At 42.7% G+C, this 25,039-nt stretch overlaps 2 protein-coding genes across 11 annotated transcripts in view; one reads left to right on the forward strand and one right to left on the reverse strand.

Moving 5' to 3' along the window:
* LOC117775140 (stromal membrane-associated protein 1-like) overlaps positions 1–11,368 on the forward strand; it is a 101,107-nt gene extending 89,739 nt beyond the window's left edge. For 8 of the 10 annotated variants that reach the window (XM_034608036.1, XM_034608040.1, XM_034608041.1 and 5 more), the window contains 3 exons: positions 1,541–1,721; positions 5,874–6,112; positions 8,699–11,224. In XM_034608036.1, coding sequence (XP_034463927.1) covers positions 1,541–1,721; positions 5,874–6,112; positions 8,699–8,827 — 549 coding nt within the window. In that variant the 3' untranslated portion in view covers positions 8,828–11,224. Of the gene's footprint in view, positions 1–1,540; positions 1,722–5,873; positions 6,113–8,698 lie in introns of all 10 variants that reach the window. The other 2 variants (XM_034608038.1, XM_034608035.1) reach the window with 2 other exon arrangements.
* Positions 11,369–13,216: 1,848 nt separating this feature from the next.
* Positions 13,217–25,039, reverse strand: part of b3gat2 (beta-1,3-glucuronyltransferase 2 (glucuronosyltransferase S)) — a 48,048-nt gene continuing 36,225 nt past the window's right edge. Inside the window, exons 3-4 of the mRNA XM_034608045.1 lie at positions 23,812–23,960; positions 13,217–13,681 (exon numbers count right to left, since the gene is read on the reverse strand). Coding sequence (XP_034463936.1) covers positions 13,595–13,681; positions 23,812–23,960 — 236 coding nt within the window. The 3' untranslated portion in view covers positions 13,217–13,594. The remainder of the gene's footprint in view (positions 13,682–23,811; positions 23,961–25,039) is intronic.

The following is a 25,039-nucleotide window of genomic DNA, read 5'->3' on the forward strand; positions in this document are numbered from 1 at the left end:
TTGAAAAAATGAAACAGTGGATGTGAACATGACTGTGTGTGTGTGTGTGTGTGTGTGTGTGTGTGTGTGTGTGTGTGTGTGTGTGTGTGTGCGTGTGCGTGTGTGTGTGTGTGTGTGTTTTCTGTCTGCAACAGTTCATGTCTACCTCTCTGTGCAGCAGCCTAATTAATGTCATCTGTCTCACTTACTGTGACAATGCTTCTCCTCCGTTCTTTTTTCCGCTTTTTTTTGTCCTTTACTCAACTCTTGCTCTTCTCCCCTTCATCTTTGTCTCGTCTCTTCCCCTCTCTTCTCCCGGTCTTGTCACGTCTGTATTCCTCCCTGATTTCTACAGTACGTATGAGTAAATAAAAGTAAAAAGTCTTTCTACTCATTTTTTTGTTGCTCGCTTGAAATTAAGATTGCAGCATAAAGATCGAAAACCAGTTAAAAGCTGCTTCCAGACATGCACTAAACTCTGGAGATCCTTTGGACTTTCTCTAGATGGGCTGTATGTGTGAATTTAAAAGTCTGAGGGAGAGCATTCAGATTTTCTGCGGTCTTTCTTCGTCCAGTCTCATAGTATAAAGTCCGCAGAATGTCCAGACAAGCCAATATGGAGATCCCCTGCTGGATTCACAGCGAGCGATTGGAGGTGTTGAAGCAGAATTAATATGTATCGTCCTGCCTCTGCCTGCTGCAGAGGCAGGACCCTCACCTGAAGGCTCCAGAGATTTCTGTGTTGTTGTGAACACTTCTGAGTGGAGAATCTCCTGCTGTGTTGTGCATGTGTGAAAGCCAGCGTCCGCATAAAGTTCGGAACCCAATATTTCCGTACATCCTCAGGAGGTCATGTCTGAAAATGAATGTTTTGAATGAAGGTTTTAGAGAGTTAGGAAAAAGAGAGGCGGGTACACTGGAGGATAAGTAGACCTGTGTCTGTGGACTGTAGGTTGTCTTCTGATTATGGGCAATAATTATCACTACCACGGACTGCTTCTACTCTGCCATTTTGTCTCACTATTTGATCTGAGCTGTACTTTGCCGTTCTTTTAATCACTATGAAGCTAATGTCATTAAAACGTCCTGCAGATTAAACGCCTGTAGGAAAGAGAGGGAGGATACCCTTTGAGTCATTGTGCAGGGAGTGTTTCATTGACAGCAGCTTAACACCAATCAAAAGAATGGACATCGAGAAATGATTGGAATTAACTGACTTACTTGACATTAACTATGACATTACTGGTTAAGTGAAGGAATTAGTGCTGTGGAAATGTCCATTATGGTGAATATATCAAGAAAAGACATAAAGACAGGAATTATTGAGTTTACAATAAAATTTTAAAAAGAGCAGAGCTAAAATATAGTATACACAGTCAGTTATTTATAATTTATGTTTAAAACGTAGAGTTTTAGTGTAGGAAACTGAGGCACTGGCATTCGCATCAATCAGCTACCTTCCATTGTCCTGTCGAGTGGACATGCACAGGTCATGTGTACAGCAAACCATTAAAAACATTCATCTTTTATGACTCTCCTCCCCCGTCTGTCTCCCTCACAGTCTAGTTCCAGTACAGCAGCTCCGCAGGCGGACACCTCCACCTCCTCCTCTATCTCCACCACTATGACCACAAAGGCAGAGGAGAAGAAGCTTTTATCTAAAGACTCCATCCTGTCTCTGTATGCCAGCAGCTCAGTGGGCAGTCAGCCGCAGAGCCAGCAGCAATCTGCCCCAGGACAAGGTAACACACGTCCGCGCACACACACAGACACACACTCACACAGACACACACACACACACACACACACACACACACACACACACACACACACACACACACACCCACACACACACACACACAAATGCAGCATTTTTCATTAACTCTTCATTGTCCAGAAGTCAGCGGAGCTTGATCAGCCACACTAGCCAAGTTAATTTGAGCTCAACAATTACTTTGATTAGTTTAACCATAAAATACACAGCATTGGAACATGGATAGCACTGAATATCCAGTGAGTCTTCTGTTCTCTCCGTTGAAAAGTTTAATATGACTAAGATTATAATCTGTTTAAGTGCAAAAACTCAATCCATAACTTATCTTTTGACCCTCAACTGTTGGCATCTGACTTCTCCTCCAAAGCTATCACAGTTTAAAGCTACAGTATTCAACTCACCACATCAGGTAGAACTCTGCTTAACAATAAACCAGTCCACTTGGCATTGATTCTCAGCTTTTCATCTGCTCCAAGGGGCAACAAAAAAAGGTCGATCCTCATTTAGTCTCGCCTCATTTAACTTCACTGTGTCCTCATAATAACAACCTGCTGCTGAGGCCTGCTGCCACTGGCCTTACCTTAACTTTAGCTGCTTTTACTAATATAAACAGCTTCTTGATCGAACAGACCACTGACCAGCCTCAGGTAGCGGTTGATGTGAACGCAGCATTAGATATTAGCTGGCGAGTCCATCAGCTATCATCCAAAGAGGAGGAGGCAACAACCAATATTTTGGGGCTTCCGGTGCAGGCAGCAGATATCTGGGCCAAGACTCTGTCGTCCATTCGCCATACACATTATCTGTCTGATGAGTTTCTTTTATCAAACAATTCGAACGTTTCTCCACACAAAGCACACACAGCGATGCTTTTCGTAGGGATTGGAGGCCCTGACAACATTAAGCTAATGTCTGTTAACAGCTGTCTGCAAATGAATTCAGATAAATGAGAAAGCCGATAGACAATGCATTTTGGTCAATGTGCTCCACCTCCGTCTCTACACGGATTGTCAACCTGTAGGCAACCAAAGCCTGGTCAAACATGTTCAGATTGGAAACAGAAACCAGAGAGGTTCCGGCCCTAAATCTTGTCCCTTGCCCACAGGTTCTAAATATTCACATGCAGAATCTGTGTCTATTGAGATGATCAAAGTTTAGTTTGGGAGTTGGTGGAGTCGAAAACAGAGCTGAAAGGAGAGCAAAAGCCTAAACACATTTCTGAACGGCTCATGCTATATTTTATATGTACTACCTCCACATACACACCACTCTCTAAGCCTCCTATTGGTGCTATAGGGGCTGCATTGACGCACGTAATAAAAAGTACTGAGGTGCTGCAACAATAGTGTGTTTCCAGTTTAAGTATTGAGCTTACTATCGTTTGTGCTCAGTGCTAAGAAACAGAGCTCTGAATTAATTGTGAAGTTCCACAGTGATGGATGTGTAAATAGGCAACTGTTTGCTAACATATTCATCGTATCATCTTTATAAGGGCACAACATGTCAGATTTTGTTTTATAGCTTTTGGCCTGAAGTGGCATGTTTGAAGGCAGCAGTGGAAAGTGAGACGTGGCTGCAAAACAGGTGTGACACTGGTTCGAACGCAGGACAAGGTGTGTCCACACGATTTGAACATGGAATGAAGAGTCTGTTATCTAAAGCTAAACAGCTTCATGTGTTGTGCATGCAGAATGTAAAGAGGCACTATAAAAGACACTATAAACGAGGAACAATAAGCCGCATACTGCATTAACACAAGAGCACACACTTAGACGTGAGGGTTCGTACACAAGCTGAGACACAAACCTACACACAGAAGAGGAAAGATGTATCATAAAAACTGAGCAGAGCGAGGCAGATGAAAGGTCAGCCTCGCTGAAAAGCCAGCAGGTCCACTCCACGCCGCATTTACTGGAGTCCCAGCGCAGCCGTAAAAATAGAGATGTGTCTGCGGATTCACACTCATCTCACAGTTATTATGAGTGAGGACCGAAGTGCCAAGACTGTTTATGTGAGTGTATGTGGGCATGTTGGCAGTGCTCATGCATACATACAACAAGCTAAGCATGTTTTTGGAGTGTGTGTGTGGGACAGCATTAGGGTCACATGTTTTCTGAATGGTGGGTATGTGCAGCAGGCTCATGTGCATATTGATTATATTGCTGCATGGTAACACTGATGTGTGCACAGGATTAAGAGTGGAAATCAGGATGAAGAGCTTTCTGCTGCTTTATTGTCCCTGAATCCAAATAAATGCCGTTGGAGATCAAAGCTAAAAGAAGCTTGCCAGGCTAAATGCCCCAGATCATCAAGTGTGTGCTGTTATGTGTGTGTGTGTTCGCGCGTGCTTGTGTGTGTGTGCATGGCTGTGGGTGCCTTTCTGCACTGTAGCAGGACGGATGTGGCATTTTCAAAATGTCAGAAAACACTAATGTGATAAGATATTATAACCAGCCCATGTTTGGTACATGCATTCATGGACTCCACTTTGAATCTGCAGTATAGGACTTTAAAACCTGAATAGAAGTCCTGATTCGGAGGCTGCAGTTCTTCAGTATGAGGAGGCTTTCTCCAACATCTCCTACATGCAGCGAGCACAGCCGGCTAATATCAGAGGTTGTTTTTGCCGGTTTTAAAGAAGTTATCTCTCCGTTTCTCCTTGAGGTCTTTCCACTCAGTAAAAATACTGATAAATCCATTGCTGTATATTTTGCCACTTATCATTTCCCCACAGTGGTGTCATGCAGCGCTGATGAGGAAATGGGCTGATAGCATGAAAATATGAATTTTTTGACAATCTTTTGAGGTAGTAATAAAGAGTGTGTTTAAATCCCCTCAAGTCACGCAAACTTTAAATCTGGTTGGTCGACTTTTTTACTTTTGTATTTAGGTTATAAAATCAGTCTTGTGTTTACTTCAAACTGACTTTAATTCAAAAGTCCCTGAGATTTCTGTCTGGGTATATTTCAAGTGGGCTCAGAAGATAGAGCGCTTTTTTCCACACACCAGGTTCGATGGTGGTTCGATCCCTGTCTCCCCCACCCCGCATGCTGAAGTGTCCTTGGACTGAGACAGTGCATGGTTGATAGATGACAGAGAAAGTGCTGCACATAGATGCACTGTATGATTGTATGGATGAATGCCAATCTGTGCTGTAAAGTGTTTTTAGTGGTCATTTAGACTAGAATAGTGCTTTATAAATACAGACCATTTACCATATTTAAAGTTCATTTGCAGAGAGATCCTCGAGGTTCCTTTGCAACATTATATGTATTGACCTGCAAACACACCCTGGGCTGCTCCTCTGCTGGACATGGAACAGAGGAGCTGGTGTGTGTGTTTACTGAACACCCAATCCAAACTGCGGGACAGGTTGTCACAGTGTTTGAATCAAAAACAGAAGTCAATAATGTGGCCTTTTCCCATCGTCACACTGTGTCCTCCCAACACACAAGAGTGTAAAAGAGTGTGTTACTGTGGTGTGGCCTCTGACACAAATTCCACAAGAGTTTGTCGGCTGCCGGTCGACACCTGACATCTGGCTGTGGCCGATCCTGTTTGTTGTGTTCCTTCCTTGCAATATTCATCCATGACGACAGAAATGACCAATGTTGTGTTTTCAGTGACAAACCCCAGTGCCAGATGTATTTCACTCTCTGTGGCTGATTCACGATAAAAGCCACCCGTGGTTTGCCAGTTGAATATGAAACAGCGGCGGTAATTTAATACGGCTGTAATTTCTCCCTATGAAAAGTAAATCAATGAGATAAAACCGTGAAAATTACTCATTTATATATGTTTTTAATTAATCTTATTTTAACCACTTTTCTAAGAGCAGAGTGTTTTCCACAGACAGGGACATAAAGTAACATTACAAGATAGTAAGTGGCTGTTGTGGTTATACTTTGTTTTGTTAGTGAGATGTGTGGAAAAAAATTTAAATATTGGTTTTATGAATTACCTGTCTTCCCAGTCGTTGTAATACTTTGTATTTGCCTGGATTTATAGCAATTCAGTTCTCCTTATTTTCTCTTTTGTTAAAATGCAGTTTACTGGAAAGTTACTATGATGTCTTGCACAAACCTAACTCTATGTGTGTGTATGTTGTTATCTACTCCAGCAGGTATGTACATGGGCCAGCCACAAATGCAGTTCACTCCACAGGCCTTCAACCCCGGGATGGGGGGAGTCGCCCCACCCACCACTATGATGGGTGGAGGGGCCATGATGCCCGGGATGGCTCTGCCCAACGGGGGTTACATGCAGCAGCCGGGCGTGATGCCAGCCAGCCAAGGACACAGCATGTACAATATGCAGCAGGGGCAGCAGCAGCCGCAAGGACAGTGGAACATGAGCCAGGTACACACCAAATATATCGTGTACGTGTCTAAAACACACAGAAAATATGCTGATTCATTTGATTGTGCTGATTAACTCATTTTAACACTTAGCTCATTATGGTTCCACTGCAGTTTCTCTGCTCATTAATCTTTTAGGCAGCACTCTTCAATTTTTACTGTATTTCTAGTAACATAAATTAATAGACCATAAATGTTTGTCTTTTTCTTTTATGGAACCCTTTCTTTTTTCTTGTGAAAATGTTCCATTAGTCAGGTCATAAAAGTGACTTGCGTGCTGCTCTGTGCAAAGCCCAGTGCAGAAATGACCTCACCCCTTCAACCTCTCTAAAAGCCCAGGAAGAGCAGCTTTGAGACAACTATTCTTACAAACCAGGTTTACTTTATAATAATATAATGTAGTTTTTTATTTTTTTATTTAGGTTTTCTCATTTGTCCATCGTTCAGTGAATTGACTAACAAATATGTACGTCACCTCCATAAGGTGGGACTCATGGGGGGGGGGGGGGGGGGGTAGCACCACAACTAGTAGAGTGAAACAACACCATAGATACATGCATTTGAAGTGTACTTAACAAGAACCTAGAGTTAATCATTTTCATGTAATTTAATCAGTTGTTATTTTAAACTGTGCTCATTTCTTCATTGGTAGCCAGCGAATAAACATTGGAAACAAGCTCATAACACTGGACCCATGAACAGTGTGAGCCCATGTTGTCCAGCTGGTTAAAATGCTGTGTGCTCCAGTCATTGTTAATCAGATCTGATATGACAAATGAGAGAGGTTTAACAAATTATGGACATAAAACAACAGGACCGGAGGCTGGCTCTATATCACCCACCTCCCATTTTCCTTTTTCGACTCTCAGCAGAGTTTTCAGTGTTTACAGAGTAAACAAGCTATGTTCTACTTACAAACAGCTCTGACAACAGATCACTCTGTCCTTGTTTTACCCTTATTACTCAACTCTTATGCCTCATTTACACCTGGTAAGCATACGCCTGCATTCATTAGGAAGGCAGTGACGTGCTGTAATGATTCAATTCCAAATAGTAACTGGATCACAATATGCAACTGTTAACAAACAGGACGAAGCTCAGGACGAGGAGAGCGAAGCTGGTGTGCGCACTTTACAGATTTTCCCTCTCGGAGGAAGCACTCATCTGTTTATAGCCTCAAAGTGAGGCGATCGTAAATACATCGATTTTAAATACATAGAGCCATTTAACACTTAGTTTCAAATCTTACTGTCGAAAACAAAAAGTCAGGAGTAAATGAGCAACATTTAACATTAAAGGTTATACGTACAATGTTCACTGCCACTAGATGTCGCTCTAGCACCAAAACCAACGCTTCATTGGACAAACCCACCTGGTCCGTTACCAGTCATAGCTAGGTGCTTCCTATGCAGTGTATGGGTGTTGAGACACCCACTTAAAAAACATCAAGCAATCCAGCTAGCTGCTTTGTTGTGTCTCCTCCACACGTTGGCACTCAGTGTCTGAGCCTCCATGTCAGACTAGAGTGATTCGATAATATGTAGGGTGTTTTTTTTAAATGTGTTACCCAGGCTGCACTCAGTCCAGCAGGCCTGCATGCCAGCTAGCAGCTAGTTAGCATGACTAGCATCATTAGCATAGCCCCGCCCTGTAACCCATGTGTAAAATAAGCTGGAGCCAGGTTTAGGATGGTGGGGAGCTGACAGGTGTGTTTACAGTGTTTCTTTCCCAATACTGTAATCACCTGGAGGTAATCTACAAAACAACAAGTTACATACACCTGAGTTCATTAACATCTCTGACCATTGGGAAAAGTTCTAATGCACATACATATATACTTTGGGACCATTAGGCAAAATATATGGACTATTTTTCCTTATTCAGATGACATCACATGTTCTCACCAGACACACAATGGGTCTCATATTTTAGACCTTTTGTTTTATCCCCGTAAATGAACTGAACTAACTCATATTTAGTGTTGAGTTGAGTTGAGTAAGCTCATAAAGCACTCAAAACTGTTACGCTGACAACTGGGGAGGTTAATGAGCGATCATAAATTACTGCTGACACACACACACACACACACACTCTCACTCACAAAGACACACACACACACACACACACACACACACACACACACACACACACACACAGGACACCAGCTTTGAAGAATAAAGGCAGGAGGTGTGTGTTCATATCATGCAGGAAGATGTAATGGAATGGTGAGTTGATAAATGAGCACATAGACTGGCTGACACGCATGCATGACCACACACATACCTGCACACACACTCATCCACAGCTCTCAGATGACCAGATAAGTGAGTAGCGCTGCAGCAAAGCACATTCATAATAGATGAGACAGATTGGAAGGAGGAGGGCAAGCAGGAGGAGCAGAGGAGGAGAATGGGGGGAGAGGGCAAGGAGCAGGGGAAGGTTGAAACCTTTGAGAGCAGGAGAGCGAAGGTAAGAGCGAGGGATGGAGGTATGGGAGTGGAGCTTAAGGATGGAGGGTGAGCCCACCCCTCTCGCTGCTGTCTCTGTCTTGCTCACGCTGACTCCCCTCCTCTCTTTTCTCTCTCAGATGACCCAGCATATGTCAGGCATGGCCATGAGCGGAGGAGGGCCGACATCAGGTGCCCCCGCGGCCGGTTGGCCTGCGGCTCCACCAACGGCTTCTGGCCAGACCCTCAGCACTCAGCTGTGGAAGTGACGAGGAGGAGGTCCAGAGGTTGAGTGGGGGGAAACACAGGGCAGTCACATGGCAACCAAATGGCCAAATCTCTCTGAGATCCTCCCATCTCCTAACAGCTTTTAGTTAAATAATAACGCACAGCGGGGACGGTTTGCCTCTCCTAAAATCCCTTCCCTAATCCCTTCGCCGTCGTTACTCTAAGAAGCCAAGATGTCATCACTCCAAGACACCGTGGAGGCAAGTGGGAAAAAAAGAGACTGGCAGCTGTCGTGTGCTGTCTTTGTCTGGGTGTCCTCGTTTGGTTTCCTTTTGTTGTTGATGACTGAAAAAAGGCACAAAAACAGCAAAACAAAAAAGAAAGCTGCTGGACCAGTAACTTTAAGTCCTATTATAGTAATATTACAGTATATCTTACCAAAATGGATAGTGTGTGAATAGTCCTTGAGTACTTACAGTAGATATGGCTATGTTGTGGTTGGTTTACGCTACCCTGTCCTCACCCCTCTCTCTGCTGTGTAAATTGTAACCCCCCCTCTCTCCCTCCCCCTCCCTGTAGGGCGAGCAGAGCCTTGTAGCAGATAATCGTGTGAGCAGTACTGTATCTATGTGAATATGACGTGAACCCCCCCACTCTTTCAGAGCCATAGGAGAGAGGCTGATGCTGTCACTCTCGACAACATTGGTTTGAGTTTTATTTGTCACATGGCACTGTATGTGTGTGTGGTGGTGCTGGGGGATGTTGCTGTGGAGATGAAGTCCTCCCTTTAGTGAAAAACAGCCTGTGAAGTTTAGCATTGCTAAATCCCACAGGCTTTGACTGACATGTGTTTAGAGCTGCTTCTACAGTAGTTGTTATTTTGCACTGATTGATTTTCACAAAACTTGATCATTTTCCTGCAAAGAATTTCTACAACATTCAGAGTATCAAAGGAAAACGTGTCTCATTGCAGCCAGTAGTGTTTTTTTATCCCCACACAGCAGCCGGTGTATCACTGATCAGCTCCAACGTAAATGATCATGACAGCAGTGGTTCCTTACTTACCTTACAAGAAATAGATACAATTTATTTATTTCAGAATAATATACCTTGTTATTGTGAGACACTGGAGAGTCTTGCCTCATAAGACTCTAAAATCACAGCATTGCACTTCTTCCCACTCAACACATACTCAAACTGAAACAAGGTGTCACAAGTAAGGTCACAATAACATCTCTTTTATCTTATGTTATTACACTATAATGATCATCTTGTCATTGAGGAACTGTTGTAACTGAAAACAGCTAATGCAGCTCTCATGTAAAATTTTCACTGAAAACATAATTTTTAGGATCGTTGTAATAATTCAGTTTTCATTTAGACATTGAAGACATACTGCACAAACAAAAACTCGAAGGAAGTAACTGCCCTGCCCCAGTTAAAAGGACACATTCCTTATATCTGCATTCAAGCCAACAAAGGCAGGGAACCACTGATGAATACATAACCAGTATCAATGCTTTTATTAAGAGATGAATATGTCCAACCCATTTTTTTTTTTCAAACTGCTTAAAAACAACCGAAATCTGTAAATGTCTTGGATTCCCTTTAAGTGTCAGTAATTGCCGGGTGGCCTGTGAGTCCCCGGGATGTCTTTGCTCGCCTCGCTGTGATGTTCTGAAGCGTTTTAAAACCAAACGAGCTGGCTTCAGTGGGAGCCGGGCTCTGACCCAGTTAAGACACTTCCTTGTTGATGAAATGAGCCGTTTCCCCCTTTGCTCCCCGAGGCAAATTAAAGCACCACTGGAATCACAGGGGTTTTGTCTTTTTCTGCACTTTAAATAGCAGAGCAGGTACTGTATCTCCCACTGGGTTGTGATTTGTCACTTCATTTCCAACTGCAGGGGTAAGAAAATCCATCTTCTTTTATTTTTTAGGAAATTCTTTTCAAACCGGACCAGTGTGACACCCAACATGTTTCTCCTTCAATATATGATGCTGTAAACATTTGTTCTGCCATCCGCCATCTTTATTGTGGTGTTTTGTTGTGTGCAGTTCAAGAGGAGCACGGTAAGTCATGAGAAAATAAACCTGGACGACCAATTAGAGGGCTAGACTCGCAGGAGGAGGATAATGGGAGGAAGATCAGCACAGAGAATGAGAAAAGAACAAAACACATACACACACGCACACAGAGCTGCGATCCCACTGCCGAGCTTCAGCGCAGAGATTCATGTCCGTAAACACAGGGTCCCTCTGCCATGCAATAACTGTAGCACTCTGTGACCCAAGTGGTTAGTGTGAATGACACATACACATATTCAATAAAACTAATGTCCTCCAGGTTTATTTCCAATGTGTTTACATTTTCTGGTGCCTAGTACAGAGGAAAAAAAAAAAGTGGTTTCCGTGCATTGAAACAATAAATAGCAAGAAAAGTTTTTCTGTGTTCGTCTTTGTCCAATGACTCTTAACTGTAAAAGTACTGTTTTATCTTTTGGGGGATTTTGTTTGCTCCTGTATTTCTGTTCCAAGTTTTACAAGAGGGTCATTTGGAATAAAGGCTGTAGAATCCTGGCTTTCATCCTGTTTTTTATTTCCTGTGTGTACATGAGATACAAAGACATGTTCAGTGCCCTCTAAACTTAAACCTGCAGTGCGGAACTTTAGTCTCCCCCTTCTGGCAGTGACACAGACACTGTCGAACACAGAAATGACCGTAGTTCCAAGACAATAATTCTGTGTAAATAATAGCTACCTAATGCTAACCTATCCAAGAGCTTTAAAAGCTTGAGTCAGCCAACGAGGAACGGCCACACCACCTTTAAATCCATGATTGTCCTCAATGTCCATCACTTTCTTTTTCAGGCTAATCCTTCCTCTGAACGCCGACTCTCCTGTTATGTAGAGCATCAGAAACTTTCCTTGAAGGCTTCCTTGCATTGTTCTGTCACAGTTGCTGTAGCCAACTGCATCTCCATTGTTACGGTTGCTCCCCGGTTCATGCAGAAGGCATCGCGGCCACTGCACAGTGCGGCAACGTTGCCACAGACACCAGATTTAGACTCTGTTATTCTGCTAAATACAGAGAGATCTCCCCGGCCCTGACAGGCTGTATCGGCTCTGTGTGAACTGTTTTGGCGAAGTGCTTGAATGTGACAGACGTTCAGAGTCCCGCACTCCAGCTGGCAACACTGCTGTTAAAGCACACTGAAGAAATGGTGCCTTGCACATTTGAGCTGTGAAACCAGAAGCACATCTGATGTGCTGTTTACATCCCATCTACTCAAGTTATCCCTCTTTATTCTTCTGCCGAGGTTTTCCTGTGAGGCCAGTTTCCTTTGTTGTCGGCCTCCACGCTCTACATTATTGATTGCAGTTTGTCAGGAGAGGTGGTTCTTGTTACTTCACGTGTGCCATTTCCAAACCTGATCACACCCTGCACATGTATACAGGATGAGAGGAGGGCGAAGGTTGCTCCAGTTCATTATATATGATCAGTTCAGGGTGATTTAAAGGAGACTGATGTAGCATTTAGGGATCAATAAATCATTACCACATTACCTTTGAGACATGTAAGTAAGGTCAACAAGAAGACCAGAGCTGGTTCTGTTTAACAGACATGGAGATGGGGGTGTTCTTTCAGAACGACTGGAGCTGAAACTTTTGGAAGGTGATGACAAGACTGAAAAGCTGATGTACAAAAGCAAAATGGCTCAGTAAGAGAGGTGTGGGGGTGTGAGTTGGAGTGTAATAGTTAATACTTTTGCAAACACGCTCACTTTCTTTCTGCTGGGAGTGAAAAGAAAAATAATGATTGTGCATGTTGCATATGCAGCTGCAAACAGGATGAAAATGTTCTGTTCTCTGACCACACGAGTATTGTGGGTCTGTATGAGGTTTAATACCCGTCAATACCAACAAGCCTGAAAACGCATATCATGTGACCACTCACGAATCAGCACAATGATGAGGAATGACTAAAAAGACCCAATCAGCAAACAGTTGTGAGAGTCAAATCAGTTTCTACTCGGCAGGATTAAAACGCAGCCAAAGAGATTTCAAACTTTCTCCTGGGAGCGCAGTTCAAATGCCACACACACAACTCGAGACGTAACGTGTCACAGCCAGAACGTTACGTTCATTAATCATAATCGAGGTCAAAGTTTGACATAATGGTGATATTGATTTGAAGTCATATCTCCCTAATTGTGTCAGTAGGTTGGATTTTGTAGTGTTTCAACTCGAGTGGTGCAGTGTTCCTGTTTCCCCTGCTTCCTGTCTTTTAACCTAGCTTCATGGTAACCACTGCTAACCTTCTCATGTCACTCTCAGAAACAAAGCAAGCTCCAGAATTCCCCCTGATGCTGAACACTCCTTTAACTATGACAAACATCAGCAGAACATTACCACTGTCATCAAACATATGCTGGACCACAAGCCTTGTTTATGGAGACTACATCACAGTGAAACACTTAACTTGACAATGAGGTATTCATGATTCAAACAGATATTCATGTCAGTGTTTTCTTTTCATCAGCAAGTCATAGATGGAGAAAATCAACAATCCAAGTCCTCCCAGTTTGTAAAAGGAACGGGTTTCCGTGGCCTCCGGTTCTCACAAAGTACATTTGACAGACAGCCAGAAGTCTTGGGTCATGCAGCTCCTCCGAGTCCGTGTCCGTCGTGAACAGATCGAATGAACCCGATAAGGAGACAAAGCAGGGGGCTGTCTTTAGTCCAGCCGAGAGGTAACGGGCAGCCACAAACAGCTCCTGCTCGTGGATCCTGTGCTCAGCTCCGTCCTCTCACACCTCGATGACCACGGTGTCCTTTCGATGTTTGGGCTCATTTGCGAGGTGCGGCTTCTCTGTGCGTGTGTGCCAAACCAGCACCTGGAACAGAGAGAAAGAAGGGGTGAGGAAATGTGCTGACAGGGGGAGAAGCCACTCGCTACAAAAAGAATGGAGAGGCTGTTATGCTTGGATGGATACACACACACGCAGGTGGATGGCAGAGCTTTACTGATACTGTGAAAGACCTCAGACTTTAGGGTGATACTTCTTCTGGGATTAGAGCTGCTGATACCTGAAATGTGGTGGCCAAGATTTTCTTTTCTTGTGTGTGAGTCAGTGTGGATAAAATGTCTGTTCAAAACTTGTGATCATTGTACAAATTGAAACTCACTCTGAAAACAGGGTCAAAGAGTTAAAGCCTAACTGGTTTATTACAACTCTGGTCTATTTTTTTTTATATTACTGGCCATCTGTCCTTCCATTTAAAATGAGATTGGGCTCCAATGATCCGTCAGGCTAAAGGGATACAGTGCAGGTTTAGTGCGATGGAGCAATCTTGTTTTTAGGTGTGCATCCCCATCTTGTTTGTACCCGAACTCACATGCAGGTGGATTCACACTATTCACGTGACTGACAGATGATGCTACAAACTTAAAACTAAAATTACCACCCTGCAATATGTCTCCACCAACCAGTGCAGTTTCTGTCTACATACATTTTTTTGTCACCATGATCTTTGACCACTGATTTCTAAACAGTTAATCTTTGAGTGCAAGAGAACGTTTGAAGGAATTGGCTTAAGTGGGCTTTGCAAAGGTTTAATGAAGAAGGAAATACATTTAAATCCTTCACTGGACCTCGAAACACTCACATTTATTTAGATGAAAAAGAGTTAAATTATTACAGTGACCTCATCTGAATAGACCAGACAGTGTTCAGACTCGACCTGATCCTAATCCAACATGAAGCTAAACCTGCACTGACGAGCAAAGAGTAGAAATATATTTTACCTGGACGTCACACATCACAGTGAAATATTTGACCTCCCACAATACAGCTGAACACACTGTGTCTCCCATCAGATCAAACCACAGTAAGGAAATAAGACAAATACGAGTCTCAGTACAGACTTCTTCTTACACCCCTGATGCTTGTGGGAACCTCCACATCACTGGAGGTAAACAACATTGGTCACTGTCTGGTTTTTAATAAAATGCCGATATGCTTGTCTAAAGTTAATGGGCAGTTGTGTTTCCCTCACTGGAAACACTCATTACTCGTTGATGCTCTGCTAAATAGGAGACTGCTGAATTCTTTGAAACGGACCTGGTGTAGTATCTTCCCGATGTTGGGTTTGATGCTCACCGGTCTTCCTCACCGAAGAGACAGCCTCACACCCCCTGACATGGGCCAAATCAAACACGGCACTGCAGCTGAAATTTGTCTTGTGTTTGCAGCCAATTTCACAGCAATACACCGGTGAGGAAACACTGCAGTGGAGGCACAGATTGATATTTTCCTGGAGACAGGGACGGATTTAATTCCGCGGAGATAGAAGTGAGGTTATTTGGAGTGAGAAGGTTTTTTTTTAGCCCATAGCTAATGAGCTTATAATTCAGGTGTGGGACATTTTTGTGTTCAAAGTAACACACAAACACACACACACACACACACAGACTCGCAGAGGCGTGATTTATTGCTGGCTTCGTTGGCTGCAGTTGTTTCTGGGCTTCTTCAGGTGGAACATGTCACTTCCTGCACACTGTGCTGCTAATTGGCCCGCTTTGCATATCTAACAAGGCTAATGTAGCAGCCACTAAAGCATCACTCCAGAGCTGTGGGGAGAGGGGTAATGCACGGGGGCGCATCCGTGCACATGTGTGCGCGTGCATGCACCAATTATGCAGTCAGAGTACCCTCTCAGTTCCCCTGGACTCACACTCCTCTTTCTCTTCTCTCTCTGTGCTCCTCTCTCATCACGTCCACTTTTCCTCTTATGGCTTTGCGCTTGCTTTTACCTCTGTCCTCTCTCCTGCTGGCTCTGTTTTCTCTTCCTCCCTCGAGCAACTTGCAGACAAAAAGCTTTACCAGGTTAGAGTGTTTTTTTTTCTCTTAATAGCATGAGGGGAGGGCAGCCTTGTGGCTCCACATCAGCAGGAGAAATTTGTAAAGAAGCGGTGGATAGAGGATTGAGCAGCGAGAGCTCATAGTTTTACCTTCACATAACATTCTGAACATCAGATGACTGTCCTTCAATTCCAGTGTCGTCGAAACATGGATCCTATGACCATCAATTTGACTCATTGTGAAAACATTGCACTTAAAATAGACATGTTTTCTAATAAGGTTGAATTTGTAGGCATGTTGAAAGAGGGCTATTATCAGTGTTTTATTAAATAATCCTTCCTAATCACCACGATTTAGCCTGTTGGTCACCGACAGTTTGGATCATAACAGTTTTTTTAAAACATGTAGGTTTGTTTAAAACCTGTTTAATCATGTAACTATTTATATTTCTTTTAAAGCTACGGTTGGTTATCCTGGAAAAGCAAACAAGTGCAGGCTACACTTTGAAAATATCCAACCAACATATCCCACCCCCTCCCATCGGTCCTCACACATGGACGTGCGCTGCCTGACAACTGCTAGGACGACTTTTCTGTGACTCGCTCACTAAATTCTGATCGTCCCTGCTGCAGCGGTGTCCGTCTTTCTGAAGACTCCGGTCATGTGCAGTGAGAGCACGGGCGGGGGATGCTCCGGTACGCAGAATGAAATGATTGGTTCTGTTAATTGGAGTGCTGCAGACATCAGCTTTTATCTATTTATATTGTTCAGAAAAGTCTATTGATGGCTCTCAGGACGAAAAAAAGATTTCAACAAATAAGATAAAAGAAATTTCAGCCACTAACTTAGTTTTTTTATCATTACTTATATAAGACTAACTCATTTTTTTAATGTAAAATCCAGTGTCAGTTCTCATCTCTAACACAGGTTGGAGGAAACTAGCACATGGTGCAGAATCGATTATTGTCACATCAAACCACCTGAGAAGACAAGTGTGAAATCATTTTAGATTCAATATCATGCAAGAATAAACCTTTTAAAACTGCCTGTGCCTTTTCTTATGTTAACAAAGAATGACGGAAAATTCATGAAGACTCAGAAGCACCATGAATGAATAGACCAACGTCCCTTCCTGAGCCTAGTTTAGGCTGTGACAGCAGTTTTTCAATCATGTGTTACTTCTTATTCATTTGAACTTGATTGTTGAACAAAAAGTGACAGCTCCTTATAGTGAGATCCACTTAAGCAAAACAATCACACAACCAGGTCCTTAGGTGCAAAGCTTTTGATCATATCACACAATCCTCCTCAGCAGATTCTTCTTCCAGGTGTCGAGGTTTTCATTTTTTCTCCAACTTCAAGGACTTGAGACTGTTTTCTGTTTCCATGGTCAAGTTGTAAGAAACCAGAATTATAGCATCAAACCCATTTGCAAAGGCACTTAAGATGCACTGAGGATCAGATCACCCAAACCGGACCTAACGACTTTAACTAATAGAGGTTGGAAAAGCATTTAGCCACATTAATAAAGCAAAAATTAAGTTTTGCAGAAACCTGAGAGCCAATGCAAATGAAATAGACTGTGGTATAATCTTTCAGTCCATGGCAGCAGACCTCCATGTGTCCCCTTTCTTTCTTTCTCCTTTTTTAATCTCCACCTTCAATCAATCCATCCCTTTTCCTCCATACGGCCTTTTGCTCTCCCTCCTCTGCTCCTCTCTCCTCTATCTCCTTTTCCTCCTGTGCTATCATCTGTCTCCATCTGTTCCTACCTCCCCCCACCTTTCTCGCCCTGTCACTGCTGTCTGTTGCCATTAGTCTCCCGCTCTAACTGCATTACAGCTCCTGTCAGTCGTCTCCAGACACTGACCTGGCCATCAGATGAGCATTTCTGGCCTCTATTGTCAAGGTCGGGGATTCAGGCTCTCTGATCTGATCCGAGATACCTTCCCCAGAGTGGACAGAGCCTGGGTGTGTCGCAGCCGCTGGAGAGGCCATCCACATCAAATCGTTTGGCAACTGGCAACTGTTCAGAACAGCCGAACCCCAACAGAGCTGCTTGGAGATATTACTAAATCTGTCCAAGGCAAGATGTTGAGGCTCAGTTTGACAGGATTTAGCTGAACTGAGCGACAAATCTAGAAATAGTCCAATAACTGGTAATATCACTTACATGAATTGTGTAATGTACTGCATATTTAGTTTTTTAATTAATAAATTATGATGATTACAGGAACATAATTATCATATTGTGATAAGATGAAAGCTAGTGAATAATAATGACAATAATGTTTCAATCTAACATTACTTTACATTACTTATCATATGATTCCAGTTTGCAGTTTATCACAAGCACCTACGATCTTTGGTTAAATAAATTGTTCACTTCATGAAATGTCGTCTCAGTTATATTGGGGAAGTTAAACAGGATGCACTGAACTCCTGAAATAATCCGGAGGAGCTGTGTGTGAAAACACAATTGTCCCGAGTCAGTTGCTCTCCAGCTTCCTATGGAAATATCTGCAGAATGTCTGTGTGAGCGCATGTGAGAATAAAGCAGGACAATGTCCAGAGAATTCATCACCATACAAATATCTCAGGATGAAAAAGAGGCGCCACGCACGTAGACGTTGGTGAAGTAGATGTCAACTTGGAAGGACAACCGCTGATCTTGAAAATGTTCTATGTTCTTCATATGTAAAGTTTGGAGAATGTCCACACCCCATTGAGGGAACATTTTCTAGAGTTTGTGTCTGAAAACAGGCGTGAACTTATCCTTGAGATGCAGAGATTCCGGTTGATTGATTCCCTGCAAATGAAAACATTCCTAACATGGTCAAGTCCACTTTAAAGAAATGATTTGCCATTGTGGGAACTTATTTGCTGTCTTGAGGAGATCAATGCCTCTCTCTGATCTGTCAAATATGAGGTACATTAGCCTAGCTTAGCATGAATACTGAAGGCTGAAGGAAAGAGCTAACCAGAACTTCTCCAATTAATCTACTGGATCTCATTGGGTTTTTTTCCAGCACAGAGGCCAAACCCTAATAAGACCAGATCAGGGAAAACTGTTGTGGAACCACATGTGGCTAATGGTATCAGATGATAAAATGAATTAAGTAGCAAATTAATGATTGTAATTTCTTCATATTTAAATTCTGCCCAGTCTCAGTCGGTTTCCGCCCTTTATCTGTTTGCTTCTCTGCAACTCTCTGTGCTCATTTACATAATACTGTACTTTAATTCAACTAAATTCCAAATGAGGCTGTTCTCATTGACACTTTGTTCCTTTTCTGTTGTCGAACAGTGGAACAAGCATGAAACAGTGACTGAAACACTTAATGTTAACCAGCAGTCACTTCCACTACAGGCCATTTCCAAGCTGCTGCTCCGTTAAAACCCTGATTTTATAACCGTGACGTCTTCTGACAAACTCCACACACACATTAATTAAAGACTGTGATTTCAGTTGCACTTACATGTATAGTGACGTACTGCAAACTGCTGTAAAAACCCCAGTGTGCCGTATAAATGCTCCTAAAACCTAAATATTTACATTCTTTCTTACATTTGCTTTTATCCAAAGCAACATACAACTGGGGACATACATCAGATATAAACCTATATCAGAATAATATCAGCATATCCCATGTATGAACAGTGACATACATTTCAAAATATATAAGTTGAATAGTAGAGTGTATGTACACATTGACTGTTTAAAGGGATAGTTACCCAAAAATGAAAATTCCCGTGGCAATTGATGATGCCACCGGGGCCCCCCCCCCCCCCCCCCCCCCCCAAACACAGCCAGAGACAAACGAGTCGCTTTTCAGCATCTTTGATTCTTTAACACACGGTGCGAACATAAATTCAGAACTTTTCAGCTGAGCTCTCTCCAGTCTCTCCTGTGTCTTTCCTCCCGTGTGTGTCTCCTCGTGTGTTTCTCTGTGTCTCTCCCCGGCGGCTCTGCTGCTAACTTTTTAACCAGAGGATCAATCAGCCCACAGCCCTCAGCTGCACGGATGAATCCTCTGGTGCAGGTGAAGGTGCTCTCTCCTCCACCTCCGGGCCCACAGTCATCAATCAATCAATCACATTTTATTTGTATAGCCCATATTCACAAATCACAACTTGTCTCATAGGGCTTTAACAAGGTGTGACATCCTCTGTCCTTAACCCTCAACAAGAGTCAGGAAATCGACAAAAAAACAAAATTTTTAAGGCGAAAAAGAACGTAGAAACCTTAGAGAGAGCCACATGTGAAGGATCCCTCTCCCCGGACGGATAGAAGTGCAATAAATGCTGCGTGTAATGGAGAACATCAGAAAAATAAGAGTATTTACATTGGATTATTGTCAGTAATGGTAGAGCATCCGAGTAGACATATTGTATATCAAGCAGTCTTGTTGTAATCATAGTCCACGGTCAGCAGCCATCACTGTAGGATCCACGATCACGATCGGATGTCACCATAGTCCACAATCATCAGGATCCACCATCAGCTGCCACCTTGATCGTGGTCCACCACCATTATCAGATGCCAACACGTTACAGGATCCGCAAAAAACAGTAACAAGCCTCCACACTGCTCCTGCTCAGTTATCCAAGTGTCCGTCAGCCCCGACATTCCAATTCGACCCGAAACCAGGTAATTTACACCATGTTGTATTTGAAGAATCTGTCTTCGGTTGTATTGGATTTGGCTGCCACGGTGTTTACACCTGAAACTCCTAAAGTGTTTTCTCAAACAAGTCACCCACCCCTCCATCGGCATAGTGCTGAGTAGATAATGAATGATTTTCATTCTTGGGTGAACCATCCCTTTAAGAGTCAGGACACCATATCTCTTTCACACACTTTCACAGCTTCATGAGTTATGATCAGCGATGTCATAAGTAAATGTGCAGGAACGACTTCCTGAATCATGTCACATTTTCTAACTGCACAGCGTGTGAGTGATAATGTCACATCCCGCTGCTTTTGTGACTCTGACATGATAAATGCTGATGTCACATCCTGTTGTCCGTGCAGTGCCGGGCGGTGACTGATGATGTCATAGCCCGCTAATGGTCTGTATTAATATCAGCGGCAGGGCACCTCCATTAGTGTAATGGGGCTGATAATGATGATGATAGTTTCAACACAGAGCTGTCTGCAGTGGCGGCAGTAGCCAGCTGTAAATGATGATCCAGCGGCTCCAGGGGGCTTTATCCGAATTCCCTGCAGGAAACATTTACCCATAACCCACTGGGGAGTGCAGCGATGTGACCTGCACACACACGGTGAACCAGTAAATTTGGATTTTACATTTGTTGATTCCAGACGAAGCATCTCCACAGAGAATGAAGAGACAGTTTGGAGTGTAAAGGACAGAGGCAGCTACAGAATGAGCGGTTCAGTTTATTCACCGCTGGTGCACCCTACATGCTGCTGTGTTTGTCACACTCCACAACACAAAATTACTGGACTGGCAGTTTTGATGATGTTTGACTTTCATCCTCAGCAGGGGTGCAACATAAAATAAAACTGGGCCCTGATCATATTCTGCCCCACTGAGCTTCCATTACATCCATTGTTATGTACAAATAACCACTTCAAGGACTTAACACTTGCTTCTATGGGGGTTATGGGGGCGATCAGTGCTGAAATGTTTTATGCAAAACATACATTAAAGCAAACACTACAGGAAACATCTGTGCCGTAATCTCAGCATATTCCATCGTACAACTGTGCAACTGTGACACCTAAACTATGTTGTTGAGCATTTCACTTATATTTCTAACAGAAGTAGTAAAAAAGAGACACGCTTCTTTTTTGGCCTGAAGTTCAAGTTGGCTTTTTTTATACTAGTTACAAGTCAAAAAAGGCCAAAAAAAGATTCAAATCAAAAATGACACCAAATATTGTTTCAGTTAGAAATTAAAAATCGTTTGCATTTCTTTGCCTCTTTGCAGCACTTTTCTGAAACTTGTCAACCTTTGAGTCGTTACCTTGGAAACTCTTGACGTGATGGCCTACTGTGGAGTAGGGGAGGGGCTAGGGTCTGATTGGCCCATGAAGTGCCCCTGTCCTTTCAGTAGTCCTTCAAAAAATAACAACAATATTTTTCGTAATATAGGACTATAACACTTTGTTAAGAATAAAAAAAAAATTGAGGTTCACTGTGTGCTTGAAAAAGGAATAATTAAAAAAAATACTAAATCAGGAATAATGAACAGACATCTAATTGGCCCTTGATTTAAAAAAAAAAAAAAAGTAACTTTGAGGATGACACCTCCTAAAAATATTTCAGGGGTGGGGTCTCACTGCTGAGAGTGTTTTAAAACCAATGGAAACAAGATAATGACATTATGTGAGATGACATATCAGTCGGATCATCAAGCTGTGACATAGAGACATCACCATCACCAATATTAACCAAAACAGTTACTGAAAAGCAATTTATATATTTAAAACATTTTAAGACAAACAAAACAAACTAAAGCCAGTAAAGTAATTCCACTTGCAGAGTTGTTTTTTGTTTGGAAGAACTGGGGTCGTGACACTTTGAGCTCACACACTCCCTGAAAGTAGAAAACATAATAGAATCCATTCCTCACAAAAACTCCTCTTAAGGTGGCTCCGTGAGGGTTGTCAAGAGGATGAGTGGCTTCATAAAACCAAGTGCCGACAGGGACTGTGGTAATTTGAGATGAGCTGCATCGATCTAAGCTGTCTAACCACACAACTAGAATTGATAGCTCTATAACACCATTTCTATCCAATTCAAGCTGTGTGTGTCTAAGTTTGACTGTGCCAGCGGCTGAAAGCATAACTCATGCTGTCAGTCGTGGGGGGAGATGCTCCATGTTTAGCTGCTGCTGTGATCGTGATGATTATGACTGCAGTTTAATATGAGCCCCAGACACACACACACCCGTAAACCCACAAGTGCTACATGGAGATAAATCCACCTTCTATTAAACCCAAGTCTGTCTCATCCAGCCCTAATATGCAGGTCAGTGCAGTGTGATGACATACTTCATATCTGACTGATCAATCCTGCCCAGCATACTGCAGTAACTGTGACAAGTGAAACAGGCAACTCATTTGGATTTCATAGAGGATAAAAACAACATATTGCCTGTGTGACCTTTGACCCTTAAAACACAAACGTGGGAGATGGATATCTTATTTAAACTTAAACTGACAGTTGTTACGACTGCTTCGTTTTCAGTGTCAAATTATTTTCTGCTGCCATTTATCATCCTCATAGGTTAGCTGCTCCCAACATATACACATGCACCTTTTGTAAAAGTCTGATTAGTATGATTTTGATTGTCTTGTTCAAAGTGCAAATATTCCCCACTATGTATGTTGGACTTCAAAGTAAAATCTTACACTAAAATCATCTTTTTGAAGTAGTAAAGTATGAGTACAGTCACTTTATCTCACATCATTTGTTCAACCCTCTCTTCACATCAGCTATATCCCCTGGAGCCCTGCTAAGCTAACACTAGACAGCTCGGGGGGGGGGGGGGTTGAGTGTATTGTCTGGAATTTGTGAAGGGGGCGTGTTCAATCTAAAATGAAGTTCTATGTTGCTCTTTAAATGCTGCAGCTGATCAGGGTAGAGATGGAAAAAGCTATTGAAAAAAACCAAAGCCAGTTGTAAAAGAGACTAATTGTTTGAGACTGTCCCGAACTTGGGTTCATAAATATCCCATCTTCTATCAATTCGCACAAGGTGCCACGCTGCACAATCGGGTCATGAGGTAAAAATAACACTGTGCAACATCAGTCAAGCCTCATCCTGTCTGCACAACCAATCTGGTTATAACGGATGAAAAGTTACTGAGCCTCACTGAATATAAAAAGGTTTGGTGTTATGGGACATACTTTATCAACCTGTGTTTGTATTATGTGGATTGTTTTTTCATTTAAAGGCCTTCAATTTTTAATTTGTGTAAATTCAAAATTGCAAAAGTGTCTGTTTAGCACATTATCTGTTCACACCAGGATACTGTATTTGTTTGGATGCCGGAATGAATATTTTAAGGCACAAACAGTGAATGCGCTCATGCATAAATCAAATCGGGACCTTGACCAGTATTATGACTTATTATGACAAAAAGACTTTGCGTCTGTTGCCACGGTGATAGTGGTGTCTGGTTACTGACCCTGGTGCAGTTGTTGGCCTTGGGCTCCAACTCGGTGACCTTGGTGATCTGCTTGAGGAAGTCGGACTCCTGCATCCCGGGCTGGGAGCCACGCCGCTTGAACAGCGCCCGCGGGTTCGCCAGGATCACCTGGAGGTTCACTGCAAAACCTGCGGCAGAGACGGGGACGTAGGCGAGGAAGTGGTAGAACAAAGAAGGAGAGAGGGTGAGAGGGCTAGCCAGCATGAATTAAAAGCACATTATGAGTCTATTATAATCACAGCAGAAGATGATAGAGTGCATTAGTGTATCTAATGACTATGATATGGCTGATATGAAATTCATTTACCACAGGGGTCTGCCATTCTCCTGTGATAATTGTGCTATAGATGAGGAGGAGAGCATGAGAGAGTCAGATGGAAGATGATTGCAGTGGGTTGCATCAAGGTGAGGATTAATAGTCGGCCTGTAATCAGATTTAATCAATCTGATTAGAAAAAGTGGTGACTGGGAAAAATGGCAACCTGACATTACATAATTACTTTATTTTACAACCTCACACTGGCCTGAAGGTTGAAAAGAAAAGCTTCTACAGCTGCAATCAATGACTCACAGGATCTACAAGTTCACTTTATATATAATATGTGTATAATAATGTATGTATAGATCAAATGCAACAAACTAAACCCAAAAGCTAAAGCTTACCATCAACCTCTGTAACTTAACCTTGTGCCAACATGTGTGTGGAACACGGCATTCACACATCTGATGTGTTGTACGACCCCACGGCAACAGATCTGGAGGTGACCACACGATGAGTCCAGAGATGAGACAGAGCCGCCCACCATGGGCTTTATAATGCAAATTGTTTCTGAATGGTCACTCTGCCTGATGGCAACACACTGGCCTCTATTCTCCTCTAGTCTGTGTTCAATCTTATTGTTATAGTCATTTAGCATTTTAATCGACTGCTGCTCTTAAAGGCTCAGTGTGTAGAATTTAGTGACATCTAGTGGTGAAGTTGCACGTTGCACCTGAACCTCAACGCACCCTCTCCTTCTTTTAGATGATGACACACTAGTGAAAACATCACTTGGATTACTTTATATTCAATTTCAGCCTATAGATCAATTTCACCTCAATCTTACAATTGAACCTTTAAATTCAGGACTGTGTGCATACCAGAGTGGCCTGTAAATCTTGTAGGAGGCCCAACTCAGAACCAGCGTCCAGGTGTCAAACAAGTGTT

The sequence above is a fragment of the Hippoglossus hippoglossus genome, chromosome 15, assembly GCF_009819705.1.
Source record: "Hippoglossus hippoglossus isolate fHipHip1 chromosome 15, fHipHip1.pri, whole genome shotgun sequence".
NCBI classification, from domain to species: Eukaryota; Metazoa; Chordata; class Actinopteri; order Pleuronectiformes; family Pleuronectidae; genus Hippoglossus; species Hippoglossus hippoglossus.